This window comes from Strongylocentrotus purpuratus, unplaced genomic scaffold (assembly GCF_000002235.5).
Source record: "Strongylocentrotus purpuratus isolate Spur 01 unplaced genomic scaffold, Spur_5.0 spur5_scaffold_8, whole genome shotgun sequence".
Lineage (NCBI taxonomy): Eukaryota > Metazoa > Echinodermata > Echinoidea > Camarodonta > Strongylocentrotidae > Strongylocentrotus > Strongylocentrotus purpuratus.
Genome location: NW_022145614.1, coordinates 12,077,472 through 12,091,546, shown reverse-complemented (window position 1 = coordinate 12,091,546; position 14,075 = coordinate 12,077,472). Strand labels below are relative to the sequence as shown.

Genomic DNA, 14,075 nt, shown 5'->3' with positions numbered 1-14,075 from the left:
TTACAGGTGTAGTAAAGAAATACAAATTATACAAACATGAGAAGGTCACTGATCAAAACATACAAAGGAAAAGAAATCAAATGGAAGTTGGGTCTCTGCAAAAGTTCAAAAAATTTGAACTCGTCGAGGCTGTGCCAAAGGTTTGAATTAAAATATGTTTGCAATGGATAACTATGTACATAAATAATATACTGGATGATAACAAAAGAATACAAAACGAAAAAAAAAAAAAAAAAAAAAATATATATATATATATATATATATATATTTAAAATAAACATATGTTATCAGTGAAGAAGGAGTAATTTTTGAATTTCTTTTTATCACATGAAATAGTATACAGGGGGTTTGATTTTCTGTCTTGTTTAAAATCATAATATTTGTGTACATGTTAATGATTGGATTATGTTTACAAAAAGGGAAATAGGATGGGGAATCATAAAAGCCTTTAATATGTTGGGAATGATTTTCTAGAATTACACAACAAATGTTGAATCACAAACTTTTGTTTACTGGTATAAATTGTTTAAAAAATACTTGAGGATCTAGGATAGAGGAAAAGGAAAAAGGGATAGAACATTAGAGAAAAAAAAGTACATTTCAATGCTTTGCTAATTTCCTGTTGAGAAAAGGTTGTTCAAACGGCTTGAAATCACACTCCTGGTCTGACGTCACTTCAATTCTGAGCCGATATAGCCTTTCCTTCTCCTAGGAAGCTTGAAATCCCTTAAACTTTAAATTTTATGAAGTATATGCCTATTCAGATCCTTGATCATTAAGATTTTAAAAGTTTGAATGTTCATGTTTAATGCAAATTCTTTCTAAAATCAGATTTTAGTCGGATCACGTTGTGTGCAGTGGGCTTAAATGTGAACATTTCATTCCATGTACATGTAAATGGCTGTCAGTTACGATAATTTGCGAAAGTTTCTAAGGTGAAAGTATTGAATAGAATTTTAATGAAATCCAAATCCCCTCTGTCTCCCTCTTTGACAGATCTTCAAGAGGGCAGAAGAACTATGCCTGGAGGCGTACGGGGAGATGAGCGTCCTGGCGAGTCGTCTTTTCACCAACATGGGCATCCTCCTTGAAGAGATGAGACAGAAGGAAGAGGCATACGATTACTTCGTCAGGAGTAGGGAGATCAAAGTGGCTGTAAGTATTTTTGATTGTAGAATTCTGAAATGTTGCATAACCCAGCACATAATGCTTTAATGATAATACTATTAGATATTTAGAGCCCCCCAAATAAAGATGACCATAGTCCTTATCCTTATCAATAGGGCGAGTCCAAGCTATTTTATCCCATACGTTACTGACCACGTAAAATATTTTAGTATATCTCACAATTGTATTGAATTTATAGTTCTACTATAGCTTAGATCGGACTAAGTATGAAGTCAAATGACATATCTTTGATGTAGATAGTAGTTGAGAACTCCATAATACTTGATAAGATGTGGGACACTCAATTACCAAAAAGCTTGAACATGCCCGAAAGTACAGTGGACCAACCTCACAAACCTGATGTAAACCCAACGTCTGCTTGACTTGCTGGCTGTGACCATGCAAACCATTATGGTCCTTGGCCCGATGTTGTCACTGAACTCTGTTAAAAGCTGAGAGACTATTCATAAGCAAATATTTTTGTCAGCATGAGTTGAAAGATGAAAGAACCCAATTTGATTCCGCTTCATGTGATATTTCTCAAACATCTTTGTTTGACAACAATTGTTAGAGGTATAATTTGAGCTGTGTAGGGATTGTCCCTGAATCGAGATCTATACATGACAATGATTTTGCTCATTCGAACAACAGCTAATTTTCTCTGTAGAAAATATCGAGAGTTCAGTGACACAAAGACGTAACTCCATATTTTTCCAAAATGAGTATTTGATATCAAAATATTAAGAAAATTGTGGGCTTTCCAGGAAACATAAAGACTTCTCTCTACCCAACACCCCATTGAAGTCAATGGTTAGTAAAACATAGACTTAACTCCTTAAGGCCCAAGTGGACCTCTATCTTTAAATCACTTTTTCTCAAAATGGCCAAAATGTAGTTGCGTCTTTGTGTCAATTCAATTCAATTCAAGTCACTGACCCCTCGATATCATCATGCTGATTCTCATTTAAACCCCAGTCACTCCACTCCACCAAGACATTACCCTAGTTTGTCAAGAATTGGTCAGTTTAGCAATGCCACTTAATTGCTTGGGAATGAATAATTGTACATCAGCATGGGTACCTGGCAGGAATTAATTCCTTTACATGCTAGAGCGCTGTAATGGCCGCCTTGCTAAATCCAGGGTAATAGTCGGGGCAGCGCCAAGAGCGTCACAATGTGGCGGACATGTGAGCTATATAAGAAGCCATTATTATTATTATGATTATGCTTTCTTTTTCCATCAGGTGTTTGGTCCAAAGCATCCTCAGACCCAGCGGCTCGATAGGGTGTTAGCCGAGGAGGATTATGCTGCCATCGCAAGACGGAGAAATACCATCGATCAGAATCAGGGCTATTAAATAGGTACCAGTGGAACATCAAAACTTCAAAGCATGCTATTGGTGTTTGAACATTACCTTATAGTGGAAACTGGTAAAATATCAATTTTCCATGAATCTGAGATAACTACGACCCTTTTATTTTCAAAATAAAGCATTGCTGCAAGTTTAGTAAAGTGTGACAAAAGTCCATTGAAAATAGGCTACTAAAGTTCACAGAAATCGGCAAAACACACATTAAAAAAAAATAAAAAACTAGATTTAAATCATTTTCGGCCAAAAGAAATTGAAACTCCTCAAAATGGCAAATTGTTATGTTTTTCCATCAATCCAAGCTAACTGTGACCTGTGAACTGTAGATTGCATAGAATATAACTCCAAATTCCTTGCAAAGTGGCAACAAACCAACATTTGACAAAAATCACAAGGGTTTTAAACCGCTAGTTTATGATTTTTGGCCAAGCATTGAGAATTTTCATCAGGGCCTATTTTAATGTTTTTTCTAGTAATCGGAGCTTAATGTGACCCTGATCCATTGAAAATAGGGTATTACAGCAAATACCATGAAAATGATTTGGCAAGTTTTAATCAGTATAACCTGACCATACACTAAAGAACTCTGTCTACCCATCAATATATTTAGCTTTAAATAAAATGTGTTTGCTTTGCATGCCCAAGCTCTTTCATGTATCATATATGTTTAAAAGCAACTAGATTTTTATAAGACTAACATTTGTAAGTTATTTTGTTAAGCTTTTCTGTACAGCGTAGAATACAAGTATTGAGACTGTAAATTATTAGCGTAGATATTTCAGTGTGATACCATAAGTCTGTTTTTTGTGTGAACATATTTCATTTTCTTATTAATATGATCAAGGACATTTGTGTTCTTTCTGTATATAGTTAATTTTCTTGACTTGGAGAGAAATGCCACAGTAACCTCATATTTGAGACATGTCTATTTTGATATAGAATGCGATATAGTTTTGTAATGTTACCATGTTTGATATTTTAAAACAATGTTATTTATAGAGTAATAATGCTTCTATTAAAAAACATTTTTATGAACATTTTTTTTTTTAGACAAAGAAGAGAGATTGATAAATTGATATTTTGGGGCAATTTCAGGATTAGGCATTGTTTAGTATTGCAATGAATTATGTAACTAGAATGATGCATTCATCTTGTAAAGAATAAGAAGTCTTGCTACTTCTGTCTTGAAATAATGTTCATTTATCCTCTTTTTATTCAATGTTGAAATTCTATTGAAAGCTACTGATCTTTGGATTGCAAAATATGAATTTATATTTGTTTTCTTTTCATTTTTAAACTGATGTTCATTTTTTTTTTGCAACTAAGAAACAAAGAAAGCATCCACGGAAGGCAAATATTAAATGTTAACTGCAATATGACGTCTCAAAAACCTTGATGTGTATATAAGAAAAAGAAAAGGCTTCTAAGAAAAAGGGTATGTACATTGATAAGAAAGACGCCCTTTTATATTTTACATATATGTATTACTTTTTGTAAAGGGGGGGGGGGGCAATTAAAAAATGTGTTGTTGAATGTAAGCTACATATTGGAAATTTACACATGTATTGAACCCGTCAATTACAGAGACTTGTTTCATAAAACTTTTATCAAATCAATAACAAATGTGAAATTTCTAGGACAAATTTGCTCTTGGCCAATCAGAGGCCACAATTTCAGGAGCTTTTAAGAGTTATTGTAACTCGTTGTTGATAAAAAAGTTTAATGAAACTGGGCTCTGATTGTAGACCAGCCAAATTAACATAATGCTGAAATAAAGCTTGAAGAAATTGCATATGCAACTTCAGAACCCATGTTCTAAATTGTATCAACTTTGACGTTATTTAGGGTGTTTTAGTATTGGCTTTATGCTGAAATCCAAATATATACTTTTGAATCCATTTTATACAAAGAAAACGTGCACAATATGTGTTCTCAATTTCGGTCTTTATTCACATACATTATTCCCTCTTTCACTATGCAATAAAGAGTACATTGATAGTATTACCTAAATACGCACTGTGTGCCCTATAATTTAAAATAATACATGTATCTCAAGGATTACATTATTTATTAATTGTACATGTATTATTTATCTGCCATTCAATCATATCTTCTGCATCTGATTTGTAGATATTGTTATTCCAATGAGACAATATGAGCTGAGGTAATCATGGATTTTGTTTCAAAGGGCAACTGTTCTGAAATAAATATTCATCATTTATTCCCCCTTGTTTGGAGCCCATGAAGTACGTGTATAAGTTAAATTTGACCCAATACCCTATTATGTACAGAAAATTTATCAAATATAAAACTCAGATTTTGTTTTTTCTCATCATAAACTAGGGTTTTCTGGATGATTTGGCTATTGATACTGTGCAGCATATCCCAATTGATTTGCCTTTTCTCTGTTAATTCAATGGAATGCCAACATTGTGGTTCCATTTTATTTCAATATATGTAAGTGCTGCACCATTCATAAACCCCCTACAGAAACGATTCTTGATGCGGCGGGATATGGACAACGGTGTGTAACGCACAGAATTGCGTCTATGTTTGTACATGTACACCAACTAATTTATCAGTGACATTTGCATTCAACTGAAAATAAAGAATATTTACACAATATCATTTTGTTTTGTCTTACATCCTTTCCGATTACTTCATTACCATTAATATGGCCCCCTTTCTTTAGATATATTAATCTCTGACATGGATACTGGTAACCCAATATCCCAGAGGGGGAAGAGTGGGAGAGAGAGAGAGAGAGAGAGAGGAGGGAGGGAGAGAGAGAGAGAGAAACATGCATAATTTTACGCATTACTGACATAAGGCTTTGAAAGGAGTTCATTGCATTGCATTATTACATACATTATTGTACAATTATATTATAAGAATTGCACCAATTCAAGTGAAAATAAAATCAATAAGGTAAATTCATTCATAAGACAGAGAAAATAAGAGTGACAACATTTGCATAAATGATGAGCAGAGCAGGGGAGAGAAGGAAAGAGAATGAGGGATGTAGGGAAATGGAGAGAGAGGGGGGGGGGGGGGGGGGTAGGGTGAGGAATAATTGATATTGAAATCCTTAAATTACATATCATAAGTCCCTGTCATACATGTAATTTGTTAATGGAAGTAAAACGTCTCTCACCTACAGCGTAACAAAGATAACATGAAACAATACACAAATAAAATTTGTACAGAGCAAATACAACTTTGGACTTGTAATCTTACAATGTTATAAACCTTAAGGAACAAAACCATTATGAATGACAAACTATTTTTAAGTTAGAGTCACAAAAAGCAAAGCAATATCAAAGCTTCTGGACAAAACAGGTCAACAAATTCTTCTTAGTCAAAGGTTATCCAGCTACATGTACACAAGGTGAATTTCTAAAGTTTCAACTGCCAGTCTTCACTCAGTCTTTTTTTTATCAACAAGCAAACATAACGAGTCTGAAGGTACATGTAAAGGTGAAATATAAATTAGAAATGAATATACTCTAAGCAAGTCACTTAATATATTTGTAATAAATCTATTGCTCCTACAAACAGTGTACCTACTAATGTACACGTTAAGCTTTTATCATATTTGTACAAGTAAAAAAGATTGCTGCGTAAGCTTACAAGCAATGATGGGGGCCGAGGCGTAATATGAACGTCATTTCAAGATTCTGTCCTTATCTTGGTCTCGGGGGCCCCTGGTCTTGACTACCGCACTTCTTTGTAACCAGTACACAACTAATTTCTTTTCATGACAAAGGTAGCTCTAAAAATAGAAATCATGATTTGAATTTAAATTCACAATTTGTGATTAGAATCACCATGATTTTAATTGTTTGAACATGACACATCCATTTATCATTTGACTTCTCTTCAAGCGCTCAATACAAAATGTACATATCCTTTTGAAAACACAAATATGTATACACTAGAAAATAGTAATACAGATCATCAATTCATCATAAATAAATTAACTTTCAAACACTTCACACAGCAGAGGTTGAAACTTAACAAAATATTTACATAAGGCTTTCAACATATGAAGATACATGCACACATCAATGAGTATTTGATAGTGTATACAAACCTATTACTGTGAACATATATTAGTGGTGCTGTATCAAATCTTGGATTGTTGGCAGAACGTGACAAATAAATACTATTTTCATTTCCAGTCATGAGTAACTGACCAAAACAAAGAACCTTTCATGTGGCACTGAAAGCATTAGCGGCAGGCAATTATTCAATTAAAACTGATATTTAGTTCACATTCTGTATTGATTAGTCAATTAGTCACGTTTTGTTAGTCACCTGACAACAATTTTTAGAACTAGAACGGAATAGTCGATTGTAAATTTGTATTTTTGAAAAGTTAATTCTCTCCCTTCAAAATCATCATTTTTATGATGTTTTCTACATGTAAGTCATCCAGCAGTCACAGTCTCATCAATGCTTATAGCGCCATGCCACTGTGACTGCTGATTGCCGGACAAGCTCGAAAACATTGCAAAAAACCAAGACATTGAAGGTAAGAACTCACTTTTAAATATACAAATCTCCTCTTAAACGACCCCATCTGGTTCAAATATTGTTTAAATGTTATTAACATAAACCTGAACATGTCATTGATACAAAATGCAAACATTTGTTATTTTTTCATCAAATTATGTCTGCCACAGTGGTTTCAGTCCCACGTGATATGATTTTCATTGGTACATTTTTGGTAAAATGTTTACAACCCAGTATGCACAGATGGTTAAACAGAAATAAAAATAATTGAGGTTTAAGCACTTCTCACTATAGACCAACATCAGGTTTGTTTCTTTGCTACATAAAATACAGTTAAAATCATTCATGGGACATATACGATGCATGGTATGACCCTCTATATGAGGCCTACCGGTACTCTATATGCCATTCATACATTTCCCTGATAAAAGCACATTATCCAAAGTCTCTTGACGAAAGAAAAAAAAAAAGAAGAAAAAAGTCAATTTCAATCATCACTTGGTCTTTTTGGCCCAGTTTAAATCATCCGTCCTGGGCGAGTAGCCAGTCAGGTGAGTGATGATGGATTCCAGACCCGTCCAGAAGCCCACTGCTTCCATGGGGTAGTTGAGCCAGCCGGTGGTAATGCAGAAGTACATCTCATGGGGGGCCACGTGGTGCACCCTGTGGTGCCGGCAGGGCAGGATCAGGTGGTAGCGCTGGAGGAACTGGACCCAGGCGGGAAGCCCAAAGTAGGTGTGGGACCACTTGTGGAACTGGTTGGTCAGCGTGACAAAGATGGCGAGCAGGAGGAAGAAGCAGTGCCAGGCGTAGTGTTGCTGGATGGTCTCCGTGGAACTGCTGAAGAGGATGAAGGTCTGCGGGATGAGGCCGATCAGAGACATCATGCAGTTGTCGCCGTTGGTCTCGATGACGTCGTGCCGGGTGATGGCAGTAGGGTCAATGTGGTGCTCCCTGAATGGTCTGATGAAAGCCTGTACATGTACACAGGGAAACATAAATACAAACATCAAGACCAATCAAATATGATGGAGACCACATGTACATGCAGACTTCTAACAATACATGTAGGGCATAGTTGCTTCTATGCAACAATACTCAAGTGGAAAAATGACAAAAAGATTTAACTTCTGAAAACAGCATAATTGATGGTACATGTAACACTAATCATGTCTCATGAGACTTATATCCATCAAAACAGGCACATAGTCTTTCATATAATTATTCCTTTCTTACAAATATACATGTATATGGCGTTTAGTAGTTCATAAAAAAATGTAATTAGCAAATGAGTTTTAATAAAACAAGGAAGGTATGGTAGACTGGGGTGATTATGGCCCCCTTTTCACTTGTTGTGATTGCTGCATTATCATTAAAATTATTCAGTAATAATGGTGAATATGGGTGATTCCAAGCAAGACGGAATAACATTCATAAAGAATTTTGAGATTACAAGAATATCATGAACATCACAATAACATCAACAAATTACTAATACAATATTAAAGCAATAAAATATAGTTTGGGTTTGGATCAAAAAGTGTTCTTTTTCCAATTTTCCAATTTTCCATGACATGTACTATTGTACTACCCCAATGCTCTTTCCCTGCATTGATGAAGAAAAAAAAAACACCCCGTGAACATGGGTTCTGATGAATTTGTTTTGATTTTTCAGCCAAAACTGAAGACCATACTAATGTCCTTCGGCAAGACATTGATCTACATTTACCACTCTCCACCCAAGTGTTAAATGGGTACCGGATAGGATGGGATAGCTAATGTGCTTAGATTAGCAGGTGTGCGCTTGTAAAAATGATGCCTGGCTGGAATGCTCAAGGGTTTTGGGTGCAAAATATCCATTCAATATTCTTTAAATATTGCCTTCAGAGGTTTAGAATTTTAGATGGCAATACTGTAACCTAAATTTGCAAAAAAGCAGAAATATGTATACAAATATTCAATGTTGAAGTGCACTCACGATATCTATCCAGGCTGGATTGATATGATAATTTACCAAATATATCAAATAGTAGGCAATTTCCTGGCAAAATTACTATCATTACGTATTAGTCAAAACATATTCTTTCACATGATTGGTAATAAGAGCTTCCATTTCATTTTTTGAGAGGGGGGGGGGGGGGCATTTCCAAAATTGGTCTGTACCTAATAAGCATAGGCCTTTTACTCATTCATATTACAGACAATCACACTTACCTGCCCAACAACAGGTATTTCAATTGAACCCCATGAGTCAGCTGCCCAATGAACTAATCCAGAGAAGAAATCTGCTGTCAGAATGCCTCCAACTTTCAAACAAAGAAAACAAGTATAACTGAGAATAAATGCATATTTAGTTACACCTTTCTAGCACAACATATTTGGATATGACTACAAACTTTTATTCACTTCTGTCAAAGTTCACAAGTTGCAAACCAGAATTTTTGAAAAATTAAAAAATGTAAAGTTGGAACGAGGAAGGAGTATGAGCTGATATATATGTGAAGCATGGGTCCCTTGTGGCCGGGCTCCAGTCTTGCTTAAAATAAAGTGGAGTTCTGGTCATGCCATTGCATTGTGAAAGACACTCGATCAAAAAAGGTTGATCATCTAGCATATACATGTACATTGTAGGTATTGGTGTGTGCTGCCAAGTTCTGGAATCATCAAAATGATAAGAAATTTGGCCCAGTCTTGGTAAATTAAGTTACAAGCACTGTACACAGAAATATGTATGTGGGACTACACAAACATGTGACATAAAAATTCTGTCCTGATTTTTATGATGTTAGTTGTTACATGCCATATTTTTTAATATTAAGCCATTTGAAGAGCCATGCTTTTCAGGGAACATTTTTATCTGTTGTTCTTTCACACTTGCATAATTATACAATAACAACCCTCACAAATCATTTTTCACCTCTTCCCAGAACTCAACCTTCTTTTTGAAGGTCCAGTGAATTCCAAATATAAGTTGATTCCTGTTGATGTGCAGGGCAGCATACGACTCATATTTTGATATTCAAACATCTAGATATATCATAGATTTTTACATAAAAAAATAATTTCCTCAGACCTGCTAAGCTCCACCCTAAAAAAATGCTCCAGATCTCATTCAACTTGTGACATCATATGTCAATCATTAGTGAAGTAACAAGAGACGGTGGTATGTACATGTAACTGGCCAGCTCAGCACATACTCACGAAAGAATCACCTTTCTTTTCCTGGTGATGCTACAGCACGTCTGACATAGCAACTCCTATGTTGGTATTGTATGGCCAATTGTGTTAAACAGGTGGTCATCTCTTAAGTCTCAACACGAGGGTTCAGTGACATAAAGATGTAACTCCATATTTTGCCAAAATGAGTATTTGATATTAAAATGTTCAGAAAAATGTGGGCTTTCCAGGAAACACACAGACTTTGATAACTCCACCCAACACCCCATTGAAGTCAATGGCTAGTGAAACATAGACTTAAATCCTCAAGGCCTAAGTGCTCAGTGACACATACATGTACATGTAAACCACTTTTTCTCAAAATGTCCAAAATGGAGTTACGTCTTTATGTCACTGCCCCCTCGAACATGTTATATGATTGATTCTTTCTCACCTGCTGCAATGAAAGGAACCATCCAGTTATCAAGTCTGAGATGATACACAAGCTGACATGCAACCATCAGAGTCAACGTCATGCAGAGTACAACGCATACGATCTCTTGCCTTCGCTTTCCTGTTCACAAAATCAGAATCGGAAAGTACAGTCAGTCAATAAAGGTCATTAATGAGAAATGATGTACAACATTTGAAAGTATTCATGAAGTTAGTTCCCAACACCATTATGGAGATGGAAGTCACTGACTTTAGTGAAATACAAAAAGCAACAGTTTGGGGAAAAGAAATTACATGTTCTATTGAAGGTATTATGATATGAGGTACAAAAATACAATTAAAGATGTTGTAAGGTTTCAAATGCACATGAATAAATTACTGCATGAAAATAAAACATGCACATACATGTACACACACAATACCTCCTCCCCTCACTAAACCAGTGTTGGAGGACTAGTAGCGAAGTTCAACATGATTGGTTAAAGAAACAAAATTCCAGGATCATTATTTTGAACAAAGACCAGTTTGAAATGTAAATATATAGATCTACATTGTATACTGGTACAGGTATATGAATAATGATTTGTGGATACACTGTTTGGAGATGAGAGAAAGTATATCACAGACTGATTAGATACAGGTACTTTCTTTTTCTTGCCCAGTGAAATTCTCTGATTCAATTGATTTTTTTTTTTAATTCCCTGACTTAGACCTACATGTAGTCTGGACTTAAAAAGGAGCCAATGTATAAGGTTTTCTGACTTTTCTCTGATTTCCCAGATAAATGTTGGTGGGAGTTCTACACACATGGGCAAACCTAGAAAATGAAGGAGTCTGGGGCCCATTTCTCGAAACCAACGACAAGACAGTCATAACTTTATCCGCCAACTACGGAGATGTCTCTGATCTTTCTAAACCGTTTCACGAAGAGCTCACTAGCTAGACATCTCGTGAAATCGATACTATCGGAGAGAAGAGGAGACAAGACATAGCCTAGCCCTTAGCCGCAATTCCAACGGATAAAAAAAAGGAATTTTAGGAAAACTGCAATTATTTAAATGAATTAGGAACAAAAATGAATGAATATAGTACCAGGGAATAAGAGAAGCAATATACAATGTGTATGCTAAGCCTCTAAAACAGACGTACAAGATCATCTTGTTAAATTTCAAGTCGGATCTTTTGCTTTTGGGGCAGCCAAAATTCAACGGAAAGACCCATTTTAACCTGGAAATTACCATTTTGGAGGAAATAGAGGCGTAGATGAGGCACATTAATTTGAATTAAAACCTTTCAATCTTTCCTCGGGTATTATAAATTACTACTAGGTCTAGTAGTGAACTAGGGGTCTAGATAAAGATAGAAGTCTAGATCTAGACTAATCTTAAATCTAGTCTTGTCAATGGGCTTGGGTGGATAGGCAATGGTTTTGCTTTGCCTTGGATTCAAGTCGAAGCTGAAGTTGGACTTGGACTTGGATGGACTTGGCTTGCCGCTTAGCACAGTGTGAAAGTGTCAGTCTTTGGTACTTTAACAATTAGGATCTCAGCTCAGACAACTCATATAAAAATGAAATTAATACAAAGATCTAAATAAATAAAATGGGCGTTAGTCTCCCAATCGCGTAGTAGCGCGTTTAGCGGGTACCAGTGGCGCGGGGGTGGCCGGTGGAGACCGGTGAGGAAGGGACAGTGGCCGGGAAAATTGTAACAAATTACAGATTCTGTAACTTAATTTACTTACCAGCAGTGTACAAGTTTGCTAATTCCTCTTTGGCTCCTACATGACTTGGATTCCATCGAGGATTTGGATCCCTCTGAGAAGACGATTCATTGCCATCCTCCGGCGCAGAATAGGCCGGAATTTGGCTTGTTACTACGTTTTCCTCCTTCAGCCCTATCGCCATCGTTGCGAAGCTAGTTATAGAATTGATAATGGAAACTACGTGCGAACATAGCGATGGGAGGGGCCAGGATGGGCTGATTCAATCCTTATATTTACCGCCTTGCTGATTGGTCGATATCCACTATAGAATGACGTATTGTCAAATCATATGTTGTGTTTCATACGCGCTTCAGCTGATTGTATAATTAGAAAATTGGAGTATTTTTCTTAGAAGAGATGAGCTCCCTCCTCAAAGATTATGAGGAATTTCTGGAAGAAGAGAAAGGAGATGTGGTCACTATTTCATGGGAGAAGAGAAAACAATAATGAGAATTGTGGTCTCTACTCAGTTCTGAGAGGAATGAATTAGAAAATGATGATGAGTGTACCTGATCACATTATCTTATGGGGAAATAAAAAGAGAATGATGATGAGAGAAAGAGAGAGAGGGATATATATATATATATATATATATATATATATATATATATATATATATATGGTAGTATATCAGGCACGTAGGTGGGGGGAGGGGGTATGGGGCGGTCGCCCCCCCCCCCAAAAAAAAAAAAGAGAGAGAGAGAGAATAGAAAAAAGAGAGCTAGAAGACAGAACAAAGTAGATCTAGGACGTAGGAAGAAAAAGGATCGAGCAGACATTGAAACAATTTTTACAATTAAACAATCAGACAATTAAGGATTAAGAGTCTAGAACGGTACAACGAATCGTATTCTTTCTCTAATAATGTAATGAAACGTCAAAGCTTCCGCGCTTTGGGCGAGAGGGAACCCCCCCTATCTGCACCAAACCCCCTAGGGAGCGCTATTCGCGTGCTAATTGCCGCCCGGCACCTAAAATAAAATCATTGCTACGCGTTTGTAGTATATTAAATGGTACCTATAATTTCCGGGATAAGGAAATTAGAGAATGAAAAGGAATATCTTTAGCTACTTCCTGTGAGGAGAGAAGAGAATGAAAGGAATGTGTTCATTCTTTCTGGGAAAGTGGACATGGACCTATAACGGGAGACCCGGATGAGCCGCATAGACTTGAAGAAATTGCAAAACTAACAAATATGATAAGGAAATTAGAGAAGGGGCGGGTAAAACTTAAAAAAAGACAGGAAAATATCCTAAAGGCCTCAATAATTAACACGGCAACTTTTCGTCTTTTATTTACAATAACATGTAAAGCATTTCCACTTGAAATGTCTCAAACGGGCGTGATTTTTGTTTTCTCTTAAAGGGAAATCCAATCTCGATAGCAAGCTTCTTGGAAGTTTGAATGAAATCGGACAAAAATGAGAAAGTTAAGTTTCTTTAAAAAGTAAAAGTTGTATAAATCACTTTTAATACGTCTTTCTATTTGGATGAATGTGTCATGTCTCTGTGATGTAGTTGCAGACAAATTTACCATTTCTTCCAAGTGAGACTGATAATGACTAAAATTTCAATTCTTCCCCAAAACGTATGACTGGCTTCCTGTAGCCACTTTGCAAACATTGGTTCATTTTTCCACGAATTTAACAAG

The 14,075-nt window shown here is 35.9% G+C and overlaps 2 protein-coding genes across 3 annotated transcripts in view; one reads left to right on the top strand and one right to left on the bottom strand.

Moving 5' to 3' along the window:
- Nucleotides 1-5,160, top strand: part of LOC762747 (telomerase protein component 1) — a 34,671-nt gene extending 29,511 nt beyond the window's left edge. For both annotated transcript variants that reach the window (XM_011663862.2, XM_001198485.4), the window contains 2 exons: nt 997-1,155; nt 2,412-5,160. In XM_011663862.2, coding sequence (XP_011662164.1) covers nt 997-1,155; nt 2,412-2,525 — 273 coding nt within the window. In that variant the 3' untranslated portion in view covers nt 2,526-5,160. The remainder of the gene's footprint in view (nt 1-996; nt 1,156-2,411) is intronic.
- LOC593687 (transmembrane protein 189) lies at nt 3,456-12,588 on the bottom strand. Its single transcript, XM_793157.5, has 4 exons — nt 12,405-12,588; nt 10,663-10,782; nt 9,267-9,358; nt 3,456-8,026 (listed from the first exon to the last, which is right to left on the bottom strand). Exons 1-4 carry the CDS (start codon nt 12,565-12,567, stop codon nt 7,547-7,549), a joined length of 855 nt encoding a protein of 284 aa, XP_798250.1. The 5' UTR covers nt 12,568-12,588; the 3' UTR covers nt 3,456-7,546.
- Nucleotides 12,589-14,075: the final 1,487 nt, after the last annotated feature.